General features: G+C 39.8%; 1 protein-coding gene across 1 annotated transcript; it reads left to right on the forward strand.

Moving 5' to 3' along the window:
- The first annotated feature begins 1,071 nt into the window (after positions 1-1,071).
- On the forward strand, positions 1,072-14,816 carry LOC110054920 (placenta-specific gene 8 protein-like). Its single transcript, XM_089290393.1, has 4 exons — positions 1,072-1,188; positions 4,633-4,905; positions 5,960-6,099; positions 13,326-14,816. Exons 2-4 carry the CDS (start codon positions 4,650-4,652, stop codon positions 13,422-13,424), a joined length of 495 nt encoding a protein of 164 aa, XP_089146519.1. The 5' UTR covers positions 1,072-1,188; positions 4,633-4,649; the 3' UTR covers positions 13,425-14,816.
- The last annotated feature ends 2,863 nt before the right edge of the window (positions 14,817-17,679 follow it).

The raw sequence follows: 17,679 nt of genomic DNA on the forward strand, positions 1-17,679 counted from the left end.
AAACTCACAAATTAACTCGATACCAGAGTAAAGAGTTTTCTTACACAACTTTTCTTTTTGAAAAAGCGCAAAAGCTTAGCTTACGCGTACAACTAGCGCGAGCATTCATTCACAGCGCGTCATGTTTTCGACCCTGAAAAACTCACCTTTTCCATTAGCTCAGAGCATGAAACTACATATAAGAACCCTGGTTCTTATTCCCTGCCTTATTCCCTGCCATTGCTGTGAAAAATCTGCAAGAGAATCTCGCCACTCTCACCATTTGAGCACGCAACGTGACAACATCCACGCGAGAGCCCCCGACATTTGCGTGGATCCGCGCGGATATATGACGTCAGAATGGCGCAATTTGTTCTAAAAATAGAAAAATTGTCCCGTATCTTAGTTGCGCGCGGATCCCAAGACTTACAGTCTCCGTCCCCGATTATGGCTCCTGGTACATGGCGACTTCAAAGCTGTACACCTGGCCGTAGCCGCATAGCCATGCCAAGCCACTCAGTACGAAGTAGAGCCTCACAGCGGCCAGTTATCCTTGTTTATTGAGTAGTTTATCCTCCGCGAGGATGAGTAAAGCTTGTTCGTGGCCACATCTTGTCCTGCAGCTCTTGGGGGATTGAGAGTCAAACTAAGGATGCAGGAAACGAGGTTTGATTATTGGCCTTTAATAGCATGCTTCCGACGTTGTTATTTTTAGATTAGTTCAGTGAAACTGTCATGAATATACACTCCTTCACTTGGATTATTTAATTACGAGTGAATTCGTGGCGCTTGCGCGTCTCTTGGTGGTCAGCGCTCATCCAAGAGGACCTCCCTATTTGAACGAAGCGGAAACACCCTCTGGTATATCAGTCTGGGTTTCACTTGTTCTGCTATCCTTTCCCGTCTCTGCACTCGGGGAGTGTAATCATCATTCTCGAATATCACAGCTGTACAGCTGAAAGTTCTTTTCCTATTCTCTTCCTCAGTCTTTGTTGCTAACAGTGTTCTCGAGTTTCGAGCGTGTCTTTTTCGCGTTCTGGGTTCTTTTCTCTTCAACTGCATACCTTTCTCGACTGCCAGACCCAGGCCATCACTGTGGAACCCACTGTTGCGTGACCCAATCGACAGATCTCGCGACCTCAAGATCTGATTCCATTCCCTGTACTTGATAGATCTAAAACCGATTTCTGAGTCTTCGCCGATTAGACGGTAAGCAACAATTGAAATATTATATTAATCATATTGCACTCCTTTGCATGCGGTGGTACACTTCTGGCCTTTTGGCGGCCTTGGTAAAGAAAGACGGCACTTCCTCTCCTTGCAAATTTCTGTTCTTTCGTCGATTGAAAGCCTCAATTTAAACATGTTTAGCAATCCACAGGATAATTCCCGGGGATAATTCAATGAAACATCATTCTTTATTTTAGATTTTAAATTTTCTTTCTTCACTGCTGTTCGCCAACGTTTAGGCCCAGTTCAGACGTCGTGCTTCTGCCGTGCCGAACTAAATTGCAATTAGGTTCGACCGTAGCACAGCAGGAAAACAACTCTGATTCAGACGTCGCGCCAGAGTCGAACCAAATTCAGGATATACTGATGCCTCGTAACAATTGTCCTACTAATTCCTCGTGGGAACGCAATCTCGCCAAAATACGTTAATATAATTTATGAATTTTGTTTAGCGCGGCAGAAGCACGACGTTTGTTTGAATCGTTGCCGTGCCAGAGTCGTCTAGCACGGCAGAGCTTGTCAAAGTTAATTGCTTGCTTAACTTAATTAAAAAGTTTTGATTCAGACGCCGTGCTTCTGCCGTACGTTTGTCGAACTTAATTCCTGAATTTAGCTCGGCACGGCAGAAGCACGACGTCTGAACTAGGCCTTAGACGCCGACTTGTAATGTTTAAAGCCTCGATTAAATTCAGTCACCGTTTCTTTCGGTTGGGGGTTCCTTTTCTTTGACGCTTCTTTGGATTAGTGCGTGAAATATGAAACTCTTATAAACTAATACCAAAAGGTAACTGCAACACACATTTAGTAGGGTAATTAACTGGATTTTTTACCGTTTCTACATATTTTCATGCAATATTTATGTATTTCGCGTGATCGTAACTTGCATATTTTCCGGGCTTGGATCGAAATTTGGTGCCACTCTTTGGTCGAGCGAACAAAGAAACCTCTACTGTTTCGCAGATCAGTTATCATTTTAGGTCCTTGCAGTTGAAGACTCCACTGTGTCGACCACTTTTTTCCATACGGAGACTATAAGATCGCACCGCCTTAAAATAATGGTGTTATTAATGCGTCCGGTTAATTAGCAAGTATATTTTGTATTGTATTCTATCGTATTACGTGTTGGAATGTGGCGCTTGTTTTGTCGTGTAATTTATTACTCGGGCTTCCGTAGGAAAGCCCGAGTCATAAAATGCAAGCGTTTTGGTCGCCAAAAGGGGGTCATTAGCCTGCGTAGCAAGCGTTTCTGTGGGTTTCGGGAGCAAAGAATTACAGCGCGAAAAATGGAGCGAGTAAAAGAAGGGGGAGGGGGAGGAGAAGGAAGGAAACGCTTGCAGACAAACCCCTGGATTTTGAAAACCGCCCACGCGCACACTGAGATGTCATGCTGTCATCGGCTGTCATAAATTTATCAATAAAATCTTCGGCCTTCCGTAGCGGAAGTGAACTTTGAACCAAAACAAACTTGTCAAAATATGTCTGAAACAACAAGCGTAACAGCGGGAAGGGAGAAATCTCGATGACTCCGGGCGACCAACGCAGGCTTTGTACTTGCAATTTTCAAAGTTAAATTTGGTAATTTATAATCAAGCTATATTTCTACTCAATCCGTCTAAAAGGAAGGATTGAAAGGGTGAAGGTTTATAATTTAGCACGTATCTGCCAGAAAGTTAAAATGTGAGAAGTATTTCAGTCGCGTTTGTAATCCTTGTGCTCGCAAGATTGCTTACTTCCCCTTCCCAACCCCCATCTTTCTTTTCTTCGCTCTCACACCATTTTCCGCGCAGGCAAAACACCGAAAATCACGTTCCTCGGTCTTTCTTTGCTCCCAAACCCCACGGAAACGCTTGCTACGCAGGCTAGGGGGTCATGGTCCCAGGCGTTCCATGCGTAGACCGTGGAAACTGGGGACGAGAAACACGACATTGTTTTCGCTCTTCGTGACAGAATGCGGGGAATAATATATTTACAAAATTTGCAAAAACGTTTATACTGTACAACATAAAAAAAATTTGTGCGTGAAACTTTATTCTGTAATTTCTTTCCCAAAATATATATTTTATTATATTACTAGTAAAAAAAAATTCGGGGAAGAAATCTCTTTTCTGCCATTTTGTTTTTATCGATAATTTATTTTTCTAGATATAAAAAATTTAGGGCGGAGAAGTCTTTGCCCTGTCCAGTTCTCTGTAATAAAAATATAATCTAAATACATATAAAAAATTTAGGGCAAAGAAGTCCTCGCCGTTTCCAGTTCTCTGTAATAAAAATATAACTTGTATACACATAAAAAATTTAGGGCAAATAAGTCCTCGTCATTGCCAACTCTAACCGAGTCAAGTGATTAAAAATACACAATTTTTTTATCCCCTATGCAAAGGTTAAGTAGTGCTCCCCCAAGCGCTCCTCGAATAGCTTTGCTAATTGCGTCTACCAATTTTCAGACCTGTGACTGATTATTGAGTTCAACCAACTGATACTTTTCGCCGAAACGAATTTGTTCTTGTTTCATTTCGGAAAAAGAGAACATGTTTGACTGTTCGGGTTGGGGGTAGGGGACACGTTTACATGACTCGTCGAATGACAGAAATGATGCCACCCCGCAAGTGTTTAGGAATTACTCTGAAACAGTCGAATAATTAAAAAAATATTTAATTTTTATCCTTTGTCGAATTTCTGTCAGGTTCCGTGACTGAAATTCTAGTTCAATTAGCTTATTAACTTAAGATTTTTCCCCGAAACGAATTTGTTTTGTTTCAGATTTCCACGAAAGGGAACATGAATTATGGACTGTCCAGGGTCGGGTTAGGGGACGCGTTTGCGTCTTGGTTCACTCTTGTCAGATTGCTGTATGTACGATATCGCCGGACCCCGCGGTAAAATTCATTCATCCTGGGGTTATTTTTATAAGCAAGGAGAAGAACTTTACTGTAAACCAAGTGAAGCGTACCCCTTAAGATTACATTAATGAGCTGATTATTTGAATATTGAACCCTTTAGTCGCTTCATATTTCTTCTTGCTGCTCCCAGGAGCAAATGAAAAATGCCAGGCTCTGCCTGCACGAAGAACCAAGTTCTCCCGAAACTCCCTTATTTTTATCTTTATCTTGATTCAATTCAGCGCCCTCGCGCCCCCTCTCTAATAAGCGCTTCCTTGGAGTTTTGTTTTTAATAAGCTCCCCTATTCCAACAAGCGCCCCCCATTGCGAAAGTGGTATCCAAAAGACATTGACATTAAATAGAATGCTTTCTCATATGAACGAAATATTGAACTGTAAATTGACGAAAGTAAATGAGGGGTAATATTTTTGTGATGTTTGTTTGTTTGTATTACACCTCAAGTCACAGTTGCTTTGACCCATTAATGTACGCTGACTAACATGTTCGGTAAAGTCTTTCTCTTTTTTTTCCCCTTAAATTTAGCTAAGCATCCTTGAAACATGTCGGAAAAGCCTGTTACGGGATATACCACAATCCAAGAGGAATCTGGAGCGGGAGGCCCCCCACCCTATGGCATGCAGCCAGGGTACCCTATGGCTCAGCCAGGATATCCTCAGCCAGTGATGACTCAACCAGTGGTCCAGCAGCAAACAAACACCACTGTTGTTGTGACCCAACCCGCTCCAGTTGTGCTACAACAAGGAATGCGTGACTGGAGCACTAGTCTGTGCGGATGCTTTGAAGACTGTTATTCATGTAAGGGAAATGTTCACCGCATCACTGGAGAACGCACACGTTTGAAACATTTCATTCTTTAACTTTTCTGAAACTGACAATTAATTAAAAGCTCTCTTAAAACGAACTCTAACCAATCACAGCAGGGACATCGTGGCTCGAGACTTCAGCCGCGTATACCTGTTGCTGGGGCCGGGGGGGGGGGGTAGGGAACTCCCATATCAAAAGGTCGGGGATTCTCATCATCTCGCTTAGGGGTATAAAATCAAAGATTTTGATCTCGCTCAGGGTGTTCATGACGAAACACCACTATTTTTAGCTGTCAAGGCATCTGTTAGGGTGCACAGGGAGAAATTAAAATAAAAAAGGCTCTTATTTCCATTTTTAGGCTCGATTTCCGCCGGTCTCTGGAGTCCGTTCTAGTGGTGCAGTCTAATTTCCTGAACAGCGGCTGGTAATCGAGCCTATTCCGTTTAAGGTGATCTTTTATCTTTTATTTTATCTTTCTTGGTTCAAATTAAGCTCGAGCCACACCCAGATTGGCCTCCTTTAGGGGTTTAATTCAAATTTTCTGACGAGCATCACCGACCTTTTCATCAGGGAGTGCAACTCCCCTCCTGGGTGCCTGTTTTCCAGCTATTGATTGATTGATAACTTTATTTATACACGGTAAAATTCCTTCAGCACGATTTAAAAGTATAAAATAACAAAGTTAGCTAAACTAACTAATAATTAAAATAGTATTATATATGAGAATAAAAACCTATCATGACACTTAAGCTGCTTTTCAAGCATGCCGTGTCTCATTCAAAGCTGTAAAGATGTAGATTAACACCTGACAGGGGAGGGGGGGTTGTCATTGGTGTTGAGTCTTTTTATCTTTGAAAACTACTCTTTCCATGCAACACCAACAGCAGGATTTACCAGAAGTGTATCCTCATAGCCTCAAGGCATGCATATATACATATACGTACGGGCGTGTGTGTTCTGGAGTAGATTAAGCCACATGCATGCTTTTAATAAAATCGTAAAGAATGAACCAAAATAATAGACGAATTCCTTGTTCAATTTGCAGGTTGCATGGGAACCTTCTGTGGGCCGTTTTTGCTGTGTGACATCTCTTCAAGAATGGGTGAGGGTTGTTGCTTTGCCACATGTTGTCCTGGAGCTCTGGTTGCACTGAGGATCAAACTCAGGGTGCAGGAAAACATTCAGGTAGGTTTACCGACTTCAGAGGCAGTATTTAAGGCTAATCTTAAGACTTATCTTTTTAAGCGTGCATTTGATTTGTAGTTTTTTTTTTACTTTTTATTTGTAGTCTAATTGTATTATATAGCGTATTTAATTCTTAGGATTGTAACTTTTAGGATTTAGGATTTTTGGTTTTTAAAGGATTAGGATTTTAATTTTAGGATTTTAAACTTAGGATTTTAATTTTTAAGTATTGTAAAGCGCCATGGACAATTAATGGAAAATGGCGCTATATAAATGTATAATTATTTATTTATTTATTTATATGCAAAGGTTACGAGTCACTGACTGGAAATATCGAGAATGACTGGCCAGGTTAGAAAAATCGAAAATCCTGAAAATTCGTAAAAAACGAAAATAGAGCTTTTTGCCTCATTAAATATGCAAAAAATATCTGGAAAATTGACAAAGTTCTCGGTATTCGCATTGAAACAATTTACAAAACTAGAACTCGGGGTAAACCTAGCGTAAGAGCTTTACTTTTCCTCTATCTAACAATAGAAAGTTTAAAATTTTTCAAGCATTTTGAAGGATTCTGTCGACCGTTGAAGAATTGCCTTTTCAAGCCCCTATGAAAACGGCAAAAATTGCGTAGTTTTACGGGCTTAAAACGCGTCTTGGTATGTCCGATATGGAACTAAAACAAGTACTGTGCAAAAGAGTGTCGTTTCTACTATAATAATATGGAAAAACATTTCTGGGCAATCGAGGTTCACACAGGTAAAATGCAAAAGTTCGCGACAGTCTCTTCTCAAATTTGCATAATGCGGTATGTTCAGAGAACTCTATTGTTGAACACTCTAGTCTGTTTTTGTTCCATTTGTGGGCCATGCTTTGTGGGAAATATACAAAAAGATGGTTGATCCATGTCGTTATTACAACATTGTTTCATTGTTTCACACAAGATACAAAAAAGCTATAGATAAAGCCCAAAATATAAGTTCAAAGTTACATAGATTGAACACGCTACATGTATTACGTGACTGGCGTCACGTAAGATATATTTTCAGTTAGGCCCAGTTCAGACACCGAACTTTTCATGAGCCGAACCAAATACATGGAATTAAGTACATGAAAAGTTCGGCGTCTGAATCAATTAAGAACGGCTATTTGAATTTGGAACGGCCCAGCCGTTCTTCCCGCCTAGCTCAGCCGGGAATTTCGGCTTTGGAACGGCTTTGATTCAGACGTCGAACTTTTCATGAGCCGAACCTAATGTATAAACTATTATACCGTATTTTACAAGCAGTTTTTACTTTGCCTGAAAATCGCTGAAATTTCGATGATGTGTTTTGGTTTAAACTAAATAAAGTTCGGCGAATTAAGTTCGACGTCTGAATCAACAGGTGTACTTTTGATAATTTGGGTCGGTCCAAATTCGAATTAAGTTCGGCTCATGAAAAGTTCGGCGTCTGAACTGGGCCTTAGCTCCCATTGGAATTCCTCGATTATTGAGGTTTAGACACTTGCTTATAATAGAAGCATATAGGGGTTTGTCTTTCCCGTCTATACACACTCGATTAGCCTGCAAATATTCGAAAGGAGACTGATCTTTTAAAGTATTTTTTAACCATTGTGTGTCGATTTTGATCTTGATGGAAAACGAATTAATTAGATGCACTAAATGAAACGAAGAGGTTTTATTAGCGTGATCTGTACGGGTCCGCAAATGATCCCAGGACCGCAAATGATCCCGGACCGCAAATGTCCCCAAATTGGACCGCAAATGATCCCGGACCGGAAATGATCCCCGATAGGGACCGCAAATGATCCCGACTGAAAAATAAGGAATGGCATGGATGGTGGGATGGTGTGGATAGGGAATTGGCGTACGTGAATACCAATGTTTTTATTAAAGCCATCTTATAATTGTAATGGCTTACAACTTGCTTTTTTTCATACTTTCGACTAAATTTTGTTGCTAACTACGATGTTATGAATATCACCACTCAATCATCAAAACACGACTTGGCTCAGTTGCATTTCTTTGCAATTCTCAGTAAAATTATGATCAGTGTAACATACATATCCTCCTTTGTTAAACATTGATAGTTCGGTGTTATAGTTAAATCACATTTTATCAGCCATTAACGCCACTCGTTTTAAGTTTTCTAACCATGAAGCAACTATTACAGAAGATGCTCTCACCCGAGTAGACCCACAAGCCTACAACGCTTCATCACTCTGTAAAACACCTAGTGTGTAGCACTGGAAATTTGAACAAATTTATTTTATAATTTTTCCTTGGTCGTATTTTGGCTTTAATTCCTCGGAAATGTCTACTTGAGTAGTATAAGAAGCCAAAATTCCAAGCTCTAGTTATGAAGTTCAGCTTCATGACCATGCAAGCAAGGCCAAGGCTTGCACTTCGTTTTGACAATTAGCTGTTTGATAGATGTTTGATACTATCGCCACCGGGATTTCGAGAATGTTTACATGTCTGTGTTTTTCTAAGACTTCTAATTCAATAGATCGTCTTCACGAGACGTGTTTCTATCCTCATCAGGTATAACAGGCGGTATATTTATATCTGTTTACAATTAGCGTGCTTCGTTTGGAAACCAGAGCATTTTTAATTTCAGGGTTATGCAGGTTGCGTGACACAAGGCTACGATCTAGTTTGTTGAAAAAATATATACTTATCTCATGATTTTAAGCCTTTTTAGATGCATGCATGGTTTCATACGTCGTGCTGCTGCCGCGCTTGAGTCGAAGTTCTCGGTATTCGCATTGAAACAATTTACAAGACTAGAACACCGGATCAACTAAGCATATTGAAAGCCGCGCTTTATATTAAATTAAATTTTGAGGAGTTCCGTCGACTGTCGAAGAATTCAAGCCCCTATGGAAACGGCAAAAATTGCGTAATTTTACGGGCTTAAAAGGCGTTTTAGTTTGCCCAATATCGGGTCGAAATAAATACTTTGACTAACTTTTGGTCTTCTTCAACCAGTATTTGGAACAAAAAATCTGGGCAGTAAGAACGCGCGCCAGCAAACACAAACGTTTTTAAGGCTAGGTGAACTGTCTCTTCATAGAATGACTACTCGATATATTTCTAACAGTGTTTTTTGTCGCTGTTGGTGTCTTCAATTACTTAGCATTAATAGTTTCCAAATAATAAAGAAAGAGGGAAATTCGATGGTTAATCTGACAACCGTTTACATAACACATTATCCCCTGTCATACTTTTCGGCTCAATCCCCGTAAAAGGTACCGCAAAAGCTCTCGCGGTGGACCTTTTGAAGATTAACCCCTAAAATGTACGACGAGCACCCCCGTTATTTTATATGAGTCTCCCCTCTCCCCCGGGGGGGAATGAATAAAGTTTGCATGCCGTGTAGGGCGACTTGGCTTCGGCGTGCTCTTACGTACCGTGCCGAACTGAATTCATAGCCTGCTGCGTTAACTGCCGTTGCTAATATTTGTAGCATTTAAAGTGGCCTTCAGCAAAGCAGGCTTCTTCCAATCTTTTGCGCGACTGATTGAACTCGACGTTTGGAATCACCGCTGTTTTCTTGTCATTGCCACTGCCGGGACAAATTTATCAGGTCGGAACGGCAGAAACGCGACGTTTGGACTAGGCCGAATTCCAACCAAGGTCAGATCGCGGGATCGATTTCAAACAGTCTTACTCTATTTTTCAAGAAAACTTGCTTCCTTGGTCTGGCTGGATCACGTTAATAAAACCTCTTCGTTTCATTTCGTGTATTTAATTAATTCGAGACATGCTAAAATTTACTTTAAAAGTCCAGTCTCCTTTCGAATATTTGCAGGCTAATCGAGTGTGTATAGACGGGAAAGACAAACCCCTATATGCTTCTATTATAAGCAAGTGTCTAAACCTCAATAATCGAGGAATTCCAATTGGAGCTAACTGAAAATATATCTTACGTGACGCCAGTCACGTAATACATGTAGCGTGTTCAATCTATGTAACTTTGAACTTATATTTTGGGCTTTATCTATAGCTTTTTTGTATCTTGTGTGAAACAATGAAACAATGTTGTAATAACGACATGGATCAACCATCTTTTTGTATATTTCCCACAAAGCATGGCCCACAAATGGAACAAAAACAGACTAGAGTGTTCAACAATAGAGTTCTCTGAACATACCGCATTATGCAAATTTGAGAAGAGACTGTCGCGAACTTTTGCATTTTACCTGTGTGAACCTCGATTGCCCAGAAATGTTTTTCCATATTATTATAGTAGAAACGACACTCTTTTGCACAGTACTTGTTTTAGTTCCATATCGGACATACCAAGATGCGTTTTAAGCCCGTAAAACTACGCAATTTTTGCCGTTTTCATAGGGGCTTGAAAAGGCAATTCTTCAACGGTCGACAGAATCCTTCAAGACAGATACAAAGTGACGAGTGGTAAATCTCTCATGCAATACATCGTCAATCGTTTGCATGATCGCTTGACCCGGTACATGGATCACGAAGGTGAAAGTCTACGAGCTCCGGACGGAAAAAAATGCTACCCCGTGTTCAAATGGGATGGGAATGATTTGATTCTGGATAACACCGACACGTTCTTGAAAAATTTAAAACTTTCTATTGTTAGATAGAAGAAAAGTAAAGCTCTTATGCTAGGTTTACCCCGAGTTCTAGTTTTGTAAATTGTTTCAATGCGAATACCGAGAACTTTGTAAATTTTCCAGATATTTTTTGCATATTTAACGAGGCAAAAAGCTCTGTTTTCGTTTTTTGCGAATTTCTCGAAGACTTCATATTCTAAGAAAATCGGAATAATATTTTCGAAAGTGGCTACCTAAAAGGGTTCTTTAGGCAAAGTTTCAAGATTTTCGATTTTTCTAACCTGGCCAGCCATTCTCGATATTTTCAGTCAGTGACTCTTAAGTAGTGCTCCCCCAAGCGCTCCTAGAATAGCATTGCTAATTGCGTCTACCAACGACTTTGATCAGAATTTCTTAAATAAAGTCATTGTTGTTGTGCTAGGTTGTTTCTTCGTTCGTTTGTTCAATCCCATTCCTGGAACGAGTAAGAGGAATAACAGGCAATTTGAACGATCATATTTTGAGATATCTGCACAGCTTGGGAGAACTTATAAACCTAGTAAACGGAGGCTCAAAGGTTTTGAGAAAAAGACGTTCACCGAGTTCACGGACATGGAATTATAACATGTACGTAATGCAGCTCATCCAGTCTTGACGTCAATTTTGACGTTTTCATGCATGAATTATTAATGGAGAGATGTTGGCGAACGCTGGCCAAGAAGCGAACACTGCAGTCCCCAAAGCCCTTTCACAGAACGAACATAGAAATTTATGGACATTAAAGTTGGTGAAAATCTCCTTTAAGTTGGTCATCCAACTTTATGCCATAGGTTTAAGGGCTTTGAAGCCAACATTTACGCAACTTGACGAACAGCTGGCATAAATCAAGTTAGCATATATGAAACTTTAAGCAACCGTTTAAACGTGAGCGAATATAAATAAATAAATAAATAAATAAATAAATAAATAAATAAATAAATAAATATACATTTAAATAGCGCCATTTTCCACTAATTGTCCATGGCGCTTTACAATACTTTAAAATTAAAATCCTAAGCTTAAAATCCTAAAATTAAAATCCTAATCCTTTAAAAACCTAAATCCAAATCCTAAAAGTTAAAATCCTAAGAATTAAATACGCTATATAATACAACTAGGCTACAAATAAAAAGTAAAAACTACAAATCAAATGCACGCTTAAAAAGATAAGTCTTAAGATTAGCCTTAAAAACTGCCTCTGATGATGAAAGTCTGAATATCTAATGTAAAACTCATCTCTTAAAAGGTAAAGCCAGCGTAAGGCTGCTAAAATAGACCCTTTTACCAAGTACGGCGGCCATTTTGATTTTTTTGATTTGAGAGACATTATGGGATGTTCAGGGGACCAATTAAATTTTTACAATAACTGTCTAATTTTTCGCGCGCTAATTGGCTCATTTTTATCACAAATAAGAGTACAGACGGAAAAAATTTTTCATTTATGCAAGTTTCCAAGTTCAACTTTCAGCTGTCAAACTGTCAACTTTTTAGTCAGTGAGATTTTATGGACTCGTTTAAGTAGCCAATCAAAAAGCGAGAAACGCTATTGACAATGTTCGCGTCATTTTGAATAAAATTCACTTATCTTTGTTTGCGGCAAGTTTACGGCGTCTTTTCCCCTCATTTATTCCCGGCATTTGACCATTTTGGGGTCTTGTTATTGTAAAAAGTAAATGGACGTCAGATTTTTTATGCGTCGGTCCTCTCATTGATGATAAATTTCGTCATAACATTGTCAAAGTTTACTGCGGAACCACAGCCACTTTGACAATGTTATGACACAATTTATCATCAATAAGAGGACAAAGGCATAAAAAACTGACGTCAATTTGTTAAATGTATTTGCCCCCATAATAGCTATTTGAAACTATGGAATTCAAAATGGCCGCCGTATCGGTAAAATTAACAACGGCCTTACGCCAGCTCTACACGGCAGTCGGGGCGTTAACCTAAAATTCTGTATTTGAATCTTAAGGTATCGAAGTTTTATTTTCAGAGATTCTGTGCTGTAAGTTCAAAGTTCGTTCTCTCAATATTTTTGCCTTTGAGAAAAGCGAATATTTTCAGAAGGATTTGTCCAACTGAGCTGAAATTTTCAGGATTTGTTGTTCTAAGTAAGTTTGGTGTTTAAGCAGAGAACTTTTCCATCCAGTGTATTTTGTCGAAGTTATGCATTGAAACGTGTGCTGAATTTTCTGTATCAGATTTAACTGGTGACCATTTCTTGTGTTTTTTAAAACTTTTCAAAAATCTGTCTGCTTGAAACAGTAAGCTATTTGTCTTTTTTGTTAATTTGTTAAAAAATTTTCATTTTGATCAGTTCTTGTAAGAGTTATCTTTTCTCAAGTAAGCCCTGCAATTCCCCAGCAGGTGGAAGATTTAATCAGCAGGCGTCAGGTTACAATACAGTTCTAGGGTACAAAAATATTTTTTTCATAATCTTTGGTCTTTAAGCCCTCTAAATATGAATACTTTGCCATGGTTTGGAATTAAATCTTACCACGAGAAAAGTTTGAAAAAATGGTATGTTTTTAGGTTAACCCCCACCTTAAGTTATGTTTCATCTCTTGGTTTCACTCTACACTGAACGCCGGCGAACTCTCGTTTTTCTTGTTTATTCCCAGGGCTCCCTGTGCAATGATTTCTGCGTGGTGCAATGGTGCAGTCCCTGTGTGATGTGCCAGCTGCATCGTGAGCTGAACCGTGTTGGCCTGAGGCGTTGATTCTGTGATCCAGTCTGGTGGAGACTAACGTTTGTTAGTTACGATACATTGGAACTTTTTGTAGCAAGTTAGTCCAAGTTGACTGACTGATAGATAAGACTAGAGTCAGTTGTAGAAACAGTTTTGTTAGCCGAATGCGTTTATGTTAATTTTATAGTGTAGGGTAGTTTCTGAAATCGTGTGAATTGTGCCACTGATGTCATCAAAGCAATAAGTTGCAAACTTTCAGTCAAACTGAAAACACCCGAAAATTGTTTGTGTTCTTTGGTATCGGCAGACAATTTATATGAGTCAAAGTATTCTCGCATTTGATTGGTTCTTAGCTATGACCAACTGGACGACAGACGGATAGATACTGTCACTGAGCATTTGTTTTTGTTCCTTTAGAATCCATGTTGCCGTGCGTCTGTTCAGTAATAGATCCCAGAAGACGTCAAAATGTGGTAAGAGCATCAGTGACACAGTCGGCTTTCACCTCGTGCGCCTTTTTTTATTGTTCTTACAACTGTTTGACGTCATCAGTGATCAACTGATTACTGAACAGACGCACGGCAACATGGAATCTATGGAGTGAACTGTGATTAACATAGAAGAAAAATCAATATGAAGTTGATGCAACTTATGCCAGGTTTTGTGACTATCAGTAAACTGTTCACAAAGTTCAGCATGGAACAGATTTGGTGACACATGCATGGTACTATTTCTCACGATAAGGACGATTCATGTACAGCTTGCATGCAATATATTAAGAAACACTCAAGCTATATGACAATAGCAGAGAGATTCCTAGAGCAGTATACAGTAAGTATACAGTAAAGGTAAAGACAGCCCACGTAGTGCAATGACTGTGCGAAAGGTTCACAACAAAACGAGGGGGGACGGGTGAGATGGGCTGTTTCTTCATTGCCAGGCCGAGGAGGCCCTTTCTTCAGCTTAACAGGGTCTCCATGCGGCTTGGAAAACACGTGGAATTTGGACAAAGACGGGAGCAGCAAGAAGAGCAACTCGTATCAAAGTAGTATAGAATGTGGTAACGATGATTGAATATACGCCGCCTGAGGACAAAGGCTATTGCACTTGTGCTCTTTAGGCATGAGATCCCATGAAAAAGGTTTCCGAAAATTGAAAACTTTATTGAATCCACACTAAAACCTTAAGTCAGGTGTCGTCTGGTCATATCCACATTCCACCATAGTCCTTCTCTCATCTTCCCTGCCCTAATAATGATGCATGGTTACTATTCATTATACTAGGTTATTCATGATACCGGATGCTAGACTTGATTCAAGTGAGTGAAGTATTACACGTTCTTGACGATAAACCTGGTTTATATGAGTACACTGTAAAAGTTGTGTTTTTTAAGTAGAATTCATTAAAATCTGCATGGTAGAACATTGTTTTGGATGAGTTATGAAAGCTGACAGTTTATGCCTGGGTGTTCTCTGAACTCATACAGCGTAAAATGTGGTATCTTCTACGGATGGCCTAAGAGCGTCACGCAACGCTTCTCACCGCACCACTTTGCAGTCTTGATCAATGTTGTCAGGGTTTTCGACTCCATCTTGACGGGTAGGCAAAGTTGTCAGAAATTACAGTATTTGTATCAGAATCCGATGGCAAATAATTTTTTCAAAAACTGAATTTTACAAAATTTGTGGATCGCAACGTTAAAATATCAGGTAGAAGATTGTATTCACCAAGTTCGAGGATGTAGCTTGGCGAGAAGACGCTCAGCCAGTTCTCTAATTTTCAGTACATTTGTCTGTATATTTGGCTGGGTAGACGCGGTTCGCGGGAAAAAATTATAGACATATCAAAAATCAACTGTAGTGGGCGTCTTCCAGCCCAGCTACGTCCTTCAAATTTGGTGAATACAATCTGCTACCTAGTATGGTAAAGTTCCCATCCAATTAATTTCCATACAAATACTGTAATTGCTGACCCCGGCAAAATGGGGGCGAAAACTGTGATTAGACCTGTGGAGCCTAGTTTAGGAAAATTCGCGAAAGTCCTCCGTAGAATTACAATTTTGCAGTCGCAAAAAGCTCTAGCTCTGGAAATTTTCATCGAAAATCCCTAATCTAATATTTCCATTTGCGAACTAGTTATATATGAGACCTGAACGCTTGGAGATTCAAATGAAATGTTGAATCAATCAGTCAGGTTCATAGATCATTTATTGATCCAGCTTTTTCGGTCCAGATGGCTGTATGTTGGTTTCATTCTTTTTTTCTTTTCTTTTTTTTTTTTCCTGCGTGTTTATGGACCTCGACTACGTCTCGGTCTATACACCTGCAAAGAAAAAGAAGAGTGGTCCAATTTCCAGCCATCTTGACCATGCGCTTGGTCAGGAAACCCTATATATGTTATTTGGCCCGGCACGAAGGCATGGTGTCAGCACACTTCGGCCAAGCATATATTCAGTACATGGCGACAAGCCGTACCTGGCCGTAACCGCGTAGCCACGCCAAGCCACTCAGTACGAAGTAGAGCCTCACAGCGGCCAGTTATCCTTGTTTATTGAGTAGTTTATCCTCCGCGAGGATGAGTAATGCTTGTTCGTGGCCAAATCTTGTCCTGCAGCTCTTGGGGGATTGAGGGTCAAACTAAGGACGCAGGAAACATTGAGGTTTGATTATTGGCCTTTAATAGCATGCTTCCGGCGTTGTTATTTTTAGATTAGTTCAGTGTAACTGTCATGAATATACACCCCTTCACTTGGATCATTTAACATTACGAGTGGATTAGTGGCGCCCGCGCGTCTCTTGGTGGTCAGCGCTCATCCAAGAGGACCTCCCTACACCGATTCCAGAAAAAAACCGGAAGTTGCACCGAAACGAAGCTTAATAGCCCTCGCGGTAAATATTCAAAGCAACATGGCGAACGAGGAAGAGAAGTCGATCACTATTCTGATGATATTCCCGGCGTCAGTGTGAGCGTAGAACAGATTGACAAATTGACACTTAGGCAATTGAAATTCTGGCTTAAAAGTCGCCGCATAAATTAAAGTGGCAAAATAAAGGAACTTTTGGAAAGATATGTTTGCCATCCTTCGATTGTCTCGATCTCTAATATGCGAAAAAAACAACATGTTTTCACCATTTTTATTGCCTAAAAGAACTTTATTAATGGTCGGTTTAGGAAAGAGAATCTGAATGAACTGTAAATTTTAAAAATCTACGACTCTGACCCGAACAATAGCTTTACTAAAGCTAAAATAGCTTAAAGTAGTAAAACTGATAAAGCAAGAGCTCGAAAGAACATACGGAAGTAATTTAAAAATTGCTCCGGATATCGAGAATATTGTAACAGAACATCCAAACGTAAACAAATTTCCTACGGCTGATTCATTTTTCGCTGACGACTTCAGTCTTCTCAAGTTAGAGTACATCCGATCTCTCTTCATGGATTAACAATCGGTGCGAGAGAATAAGACAAATCCTTGAGTTCAAAAGATGCTAATCAGAGTATCAAACAAGACCACGATCTACTCGCCAAGAATGGTACAAACAAGGGTTCGGTACAGTGACAGCATCAATGCGTTACAGGGTAGGACGAAATCACAAAGCTGATTCATTGGTGAAATCACGAATAAAATTATCAAAGAAGTGTAACATAGACTATCAGCCACATGCCATGAAAGATGGCCTTGAATATTAGCAACTGGTAATGGACAAGTACATTGAAATAATGCATCAACAGGGATAGATGAAGGTGCAAGTAACAAAATGCTTTTTTTTTTGTACAAGAGAAAAGGGAAATTTTGGGGGCTCCCCAGCTGAGCTGGTTACAGACCCAAGTAAGAGCAATCTCCATGAAATCATTGAAGCCAAGAATGTCATTGTTATGGATGGTGAGACCCTGAAAGATTACCTTGTAAAATCAATATGCAAAATGTTTGATACTAGTTTAAAAGTAAACACGAGTCATCTTTACTTCAGTTTATGAAGTGCAATGTACAACACCTACTCTCTGTTGTGAACGGACTTGGAATGTCCTGGCTATAAATATAATATGATAAATCAGGTCGGTTTTTGCTTCGATTATTAGAGTTTGCAGCCGTACAACACTTGTTTCCAGCTCTTTTCCTTTTCCTTACCACATTTGCTCCTGACAAGTTGCTCTAACCTACATACATTAGAATTTTTTCGTTCTTTCCCAACATTTCGACCGCCAGCTTGAAAGCTCGAGGGCTATTAAGCCTCGCTTGCATGCAACTTTCGGTTTTTTTCCTAGAATCGGTGACCGAAGCGGA

The sequence above is a fragment of the Orbicella faveolata genome, unplaced genomic scaffold, assembly GCF_042242905.1.
Source record: "Orbicella faveolata isolate gen_17 unplaced genomic scaffold, um_ofav_v1 contig_2, whole genome shotgun sequence".
In the NCBI taxonomy this organism is placed as follows: Eukaryota; Metazoa; Cnidaria; class Anthozoa; order Scleractinia; family Merulinidae; genus Orbicella; species Orbicella faveolata.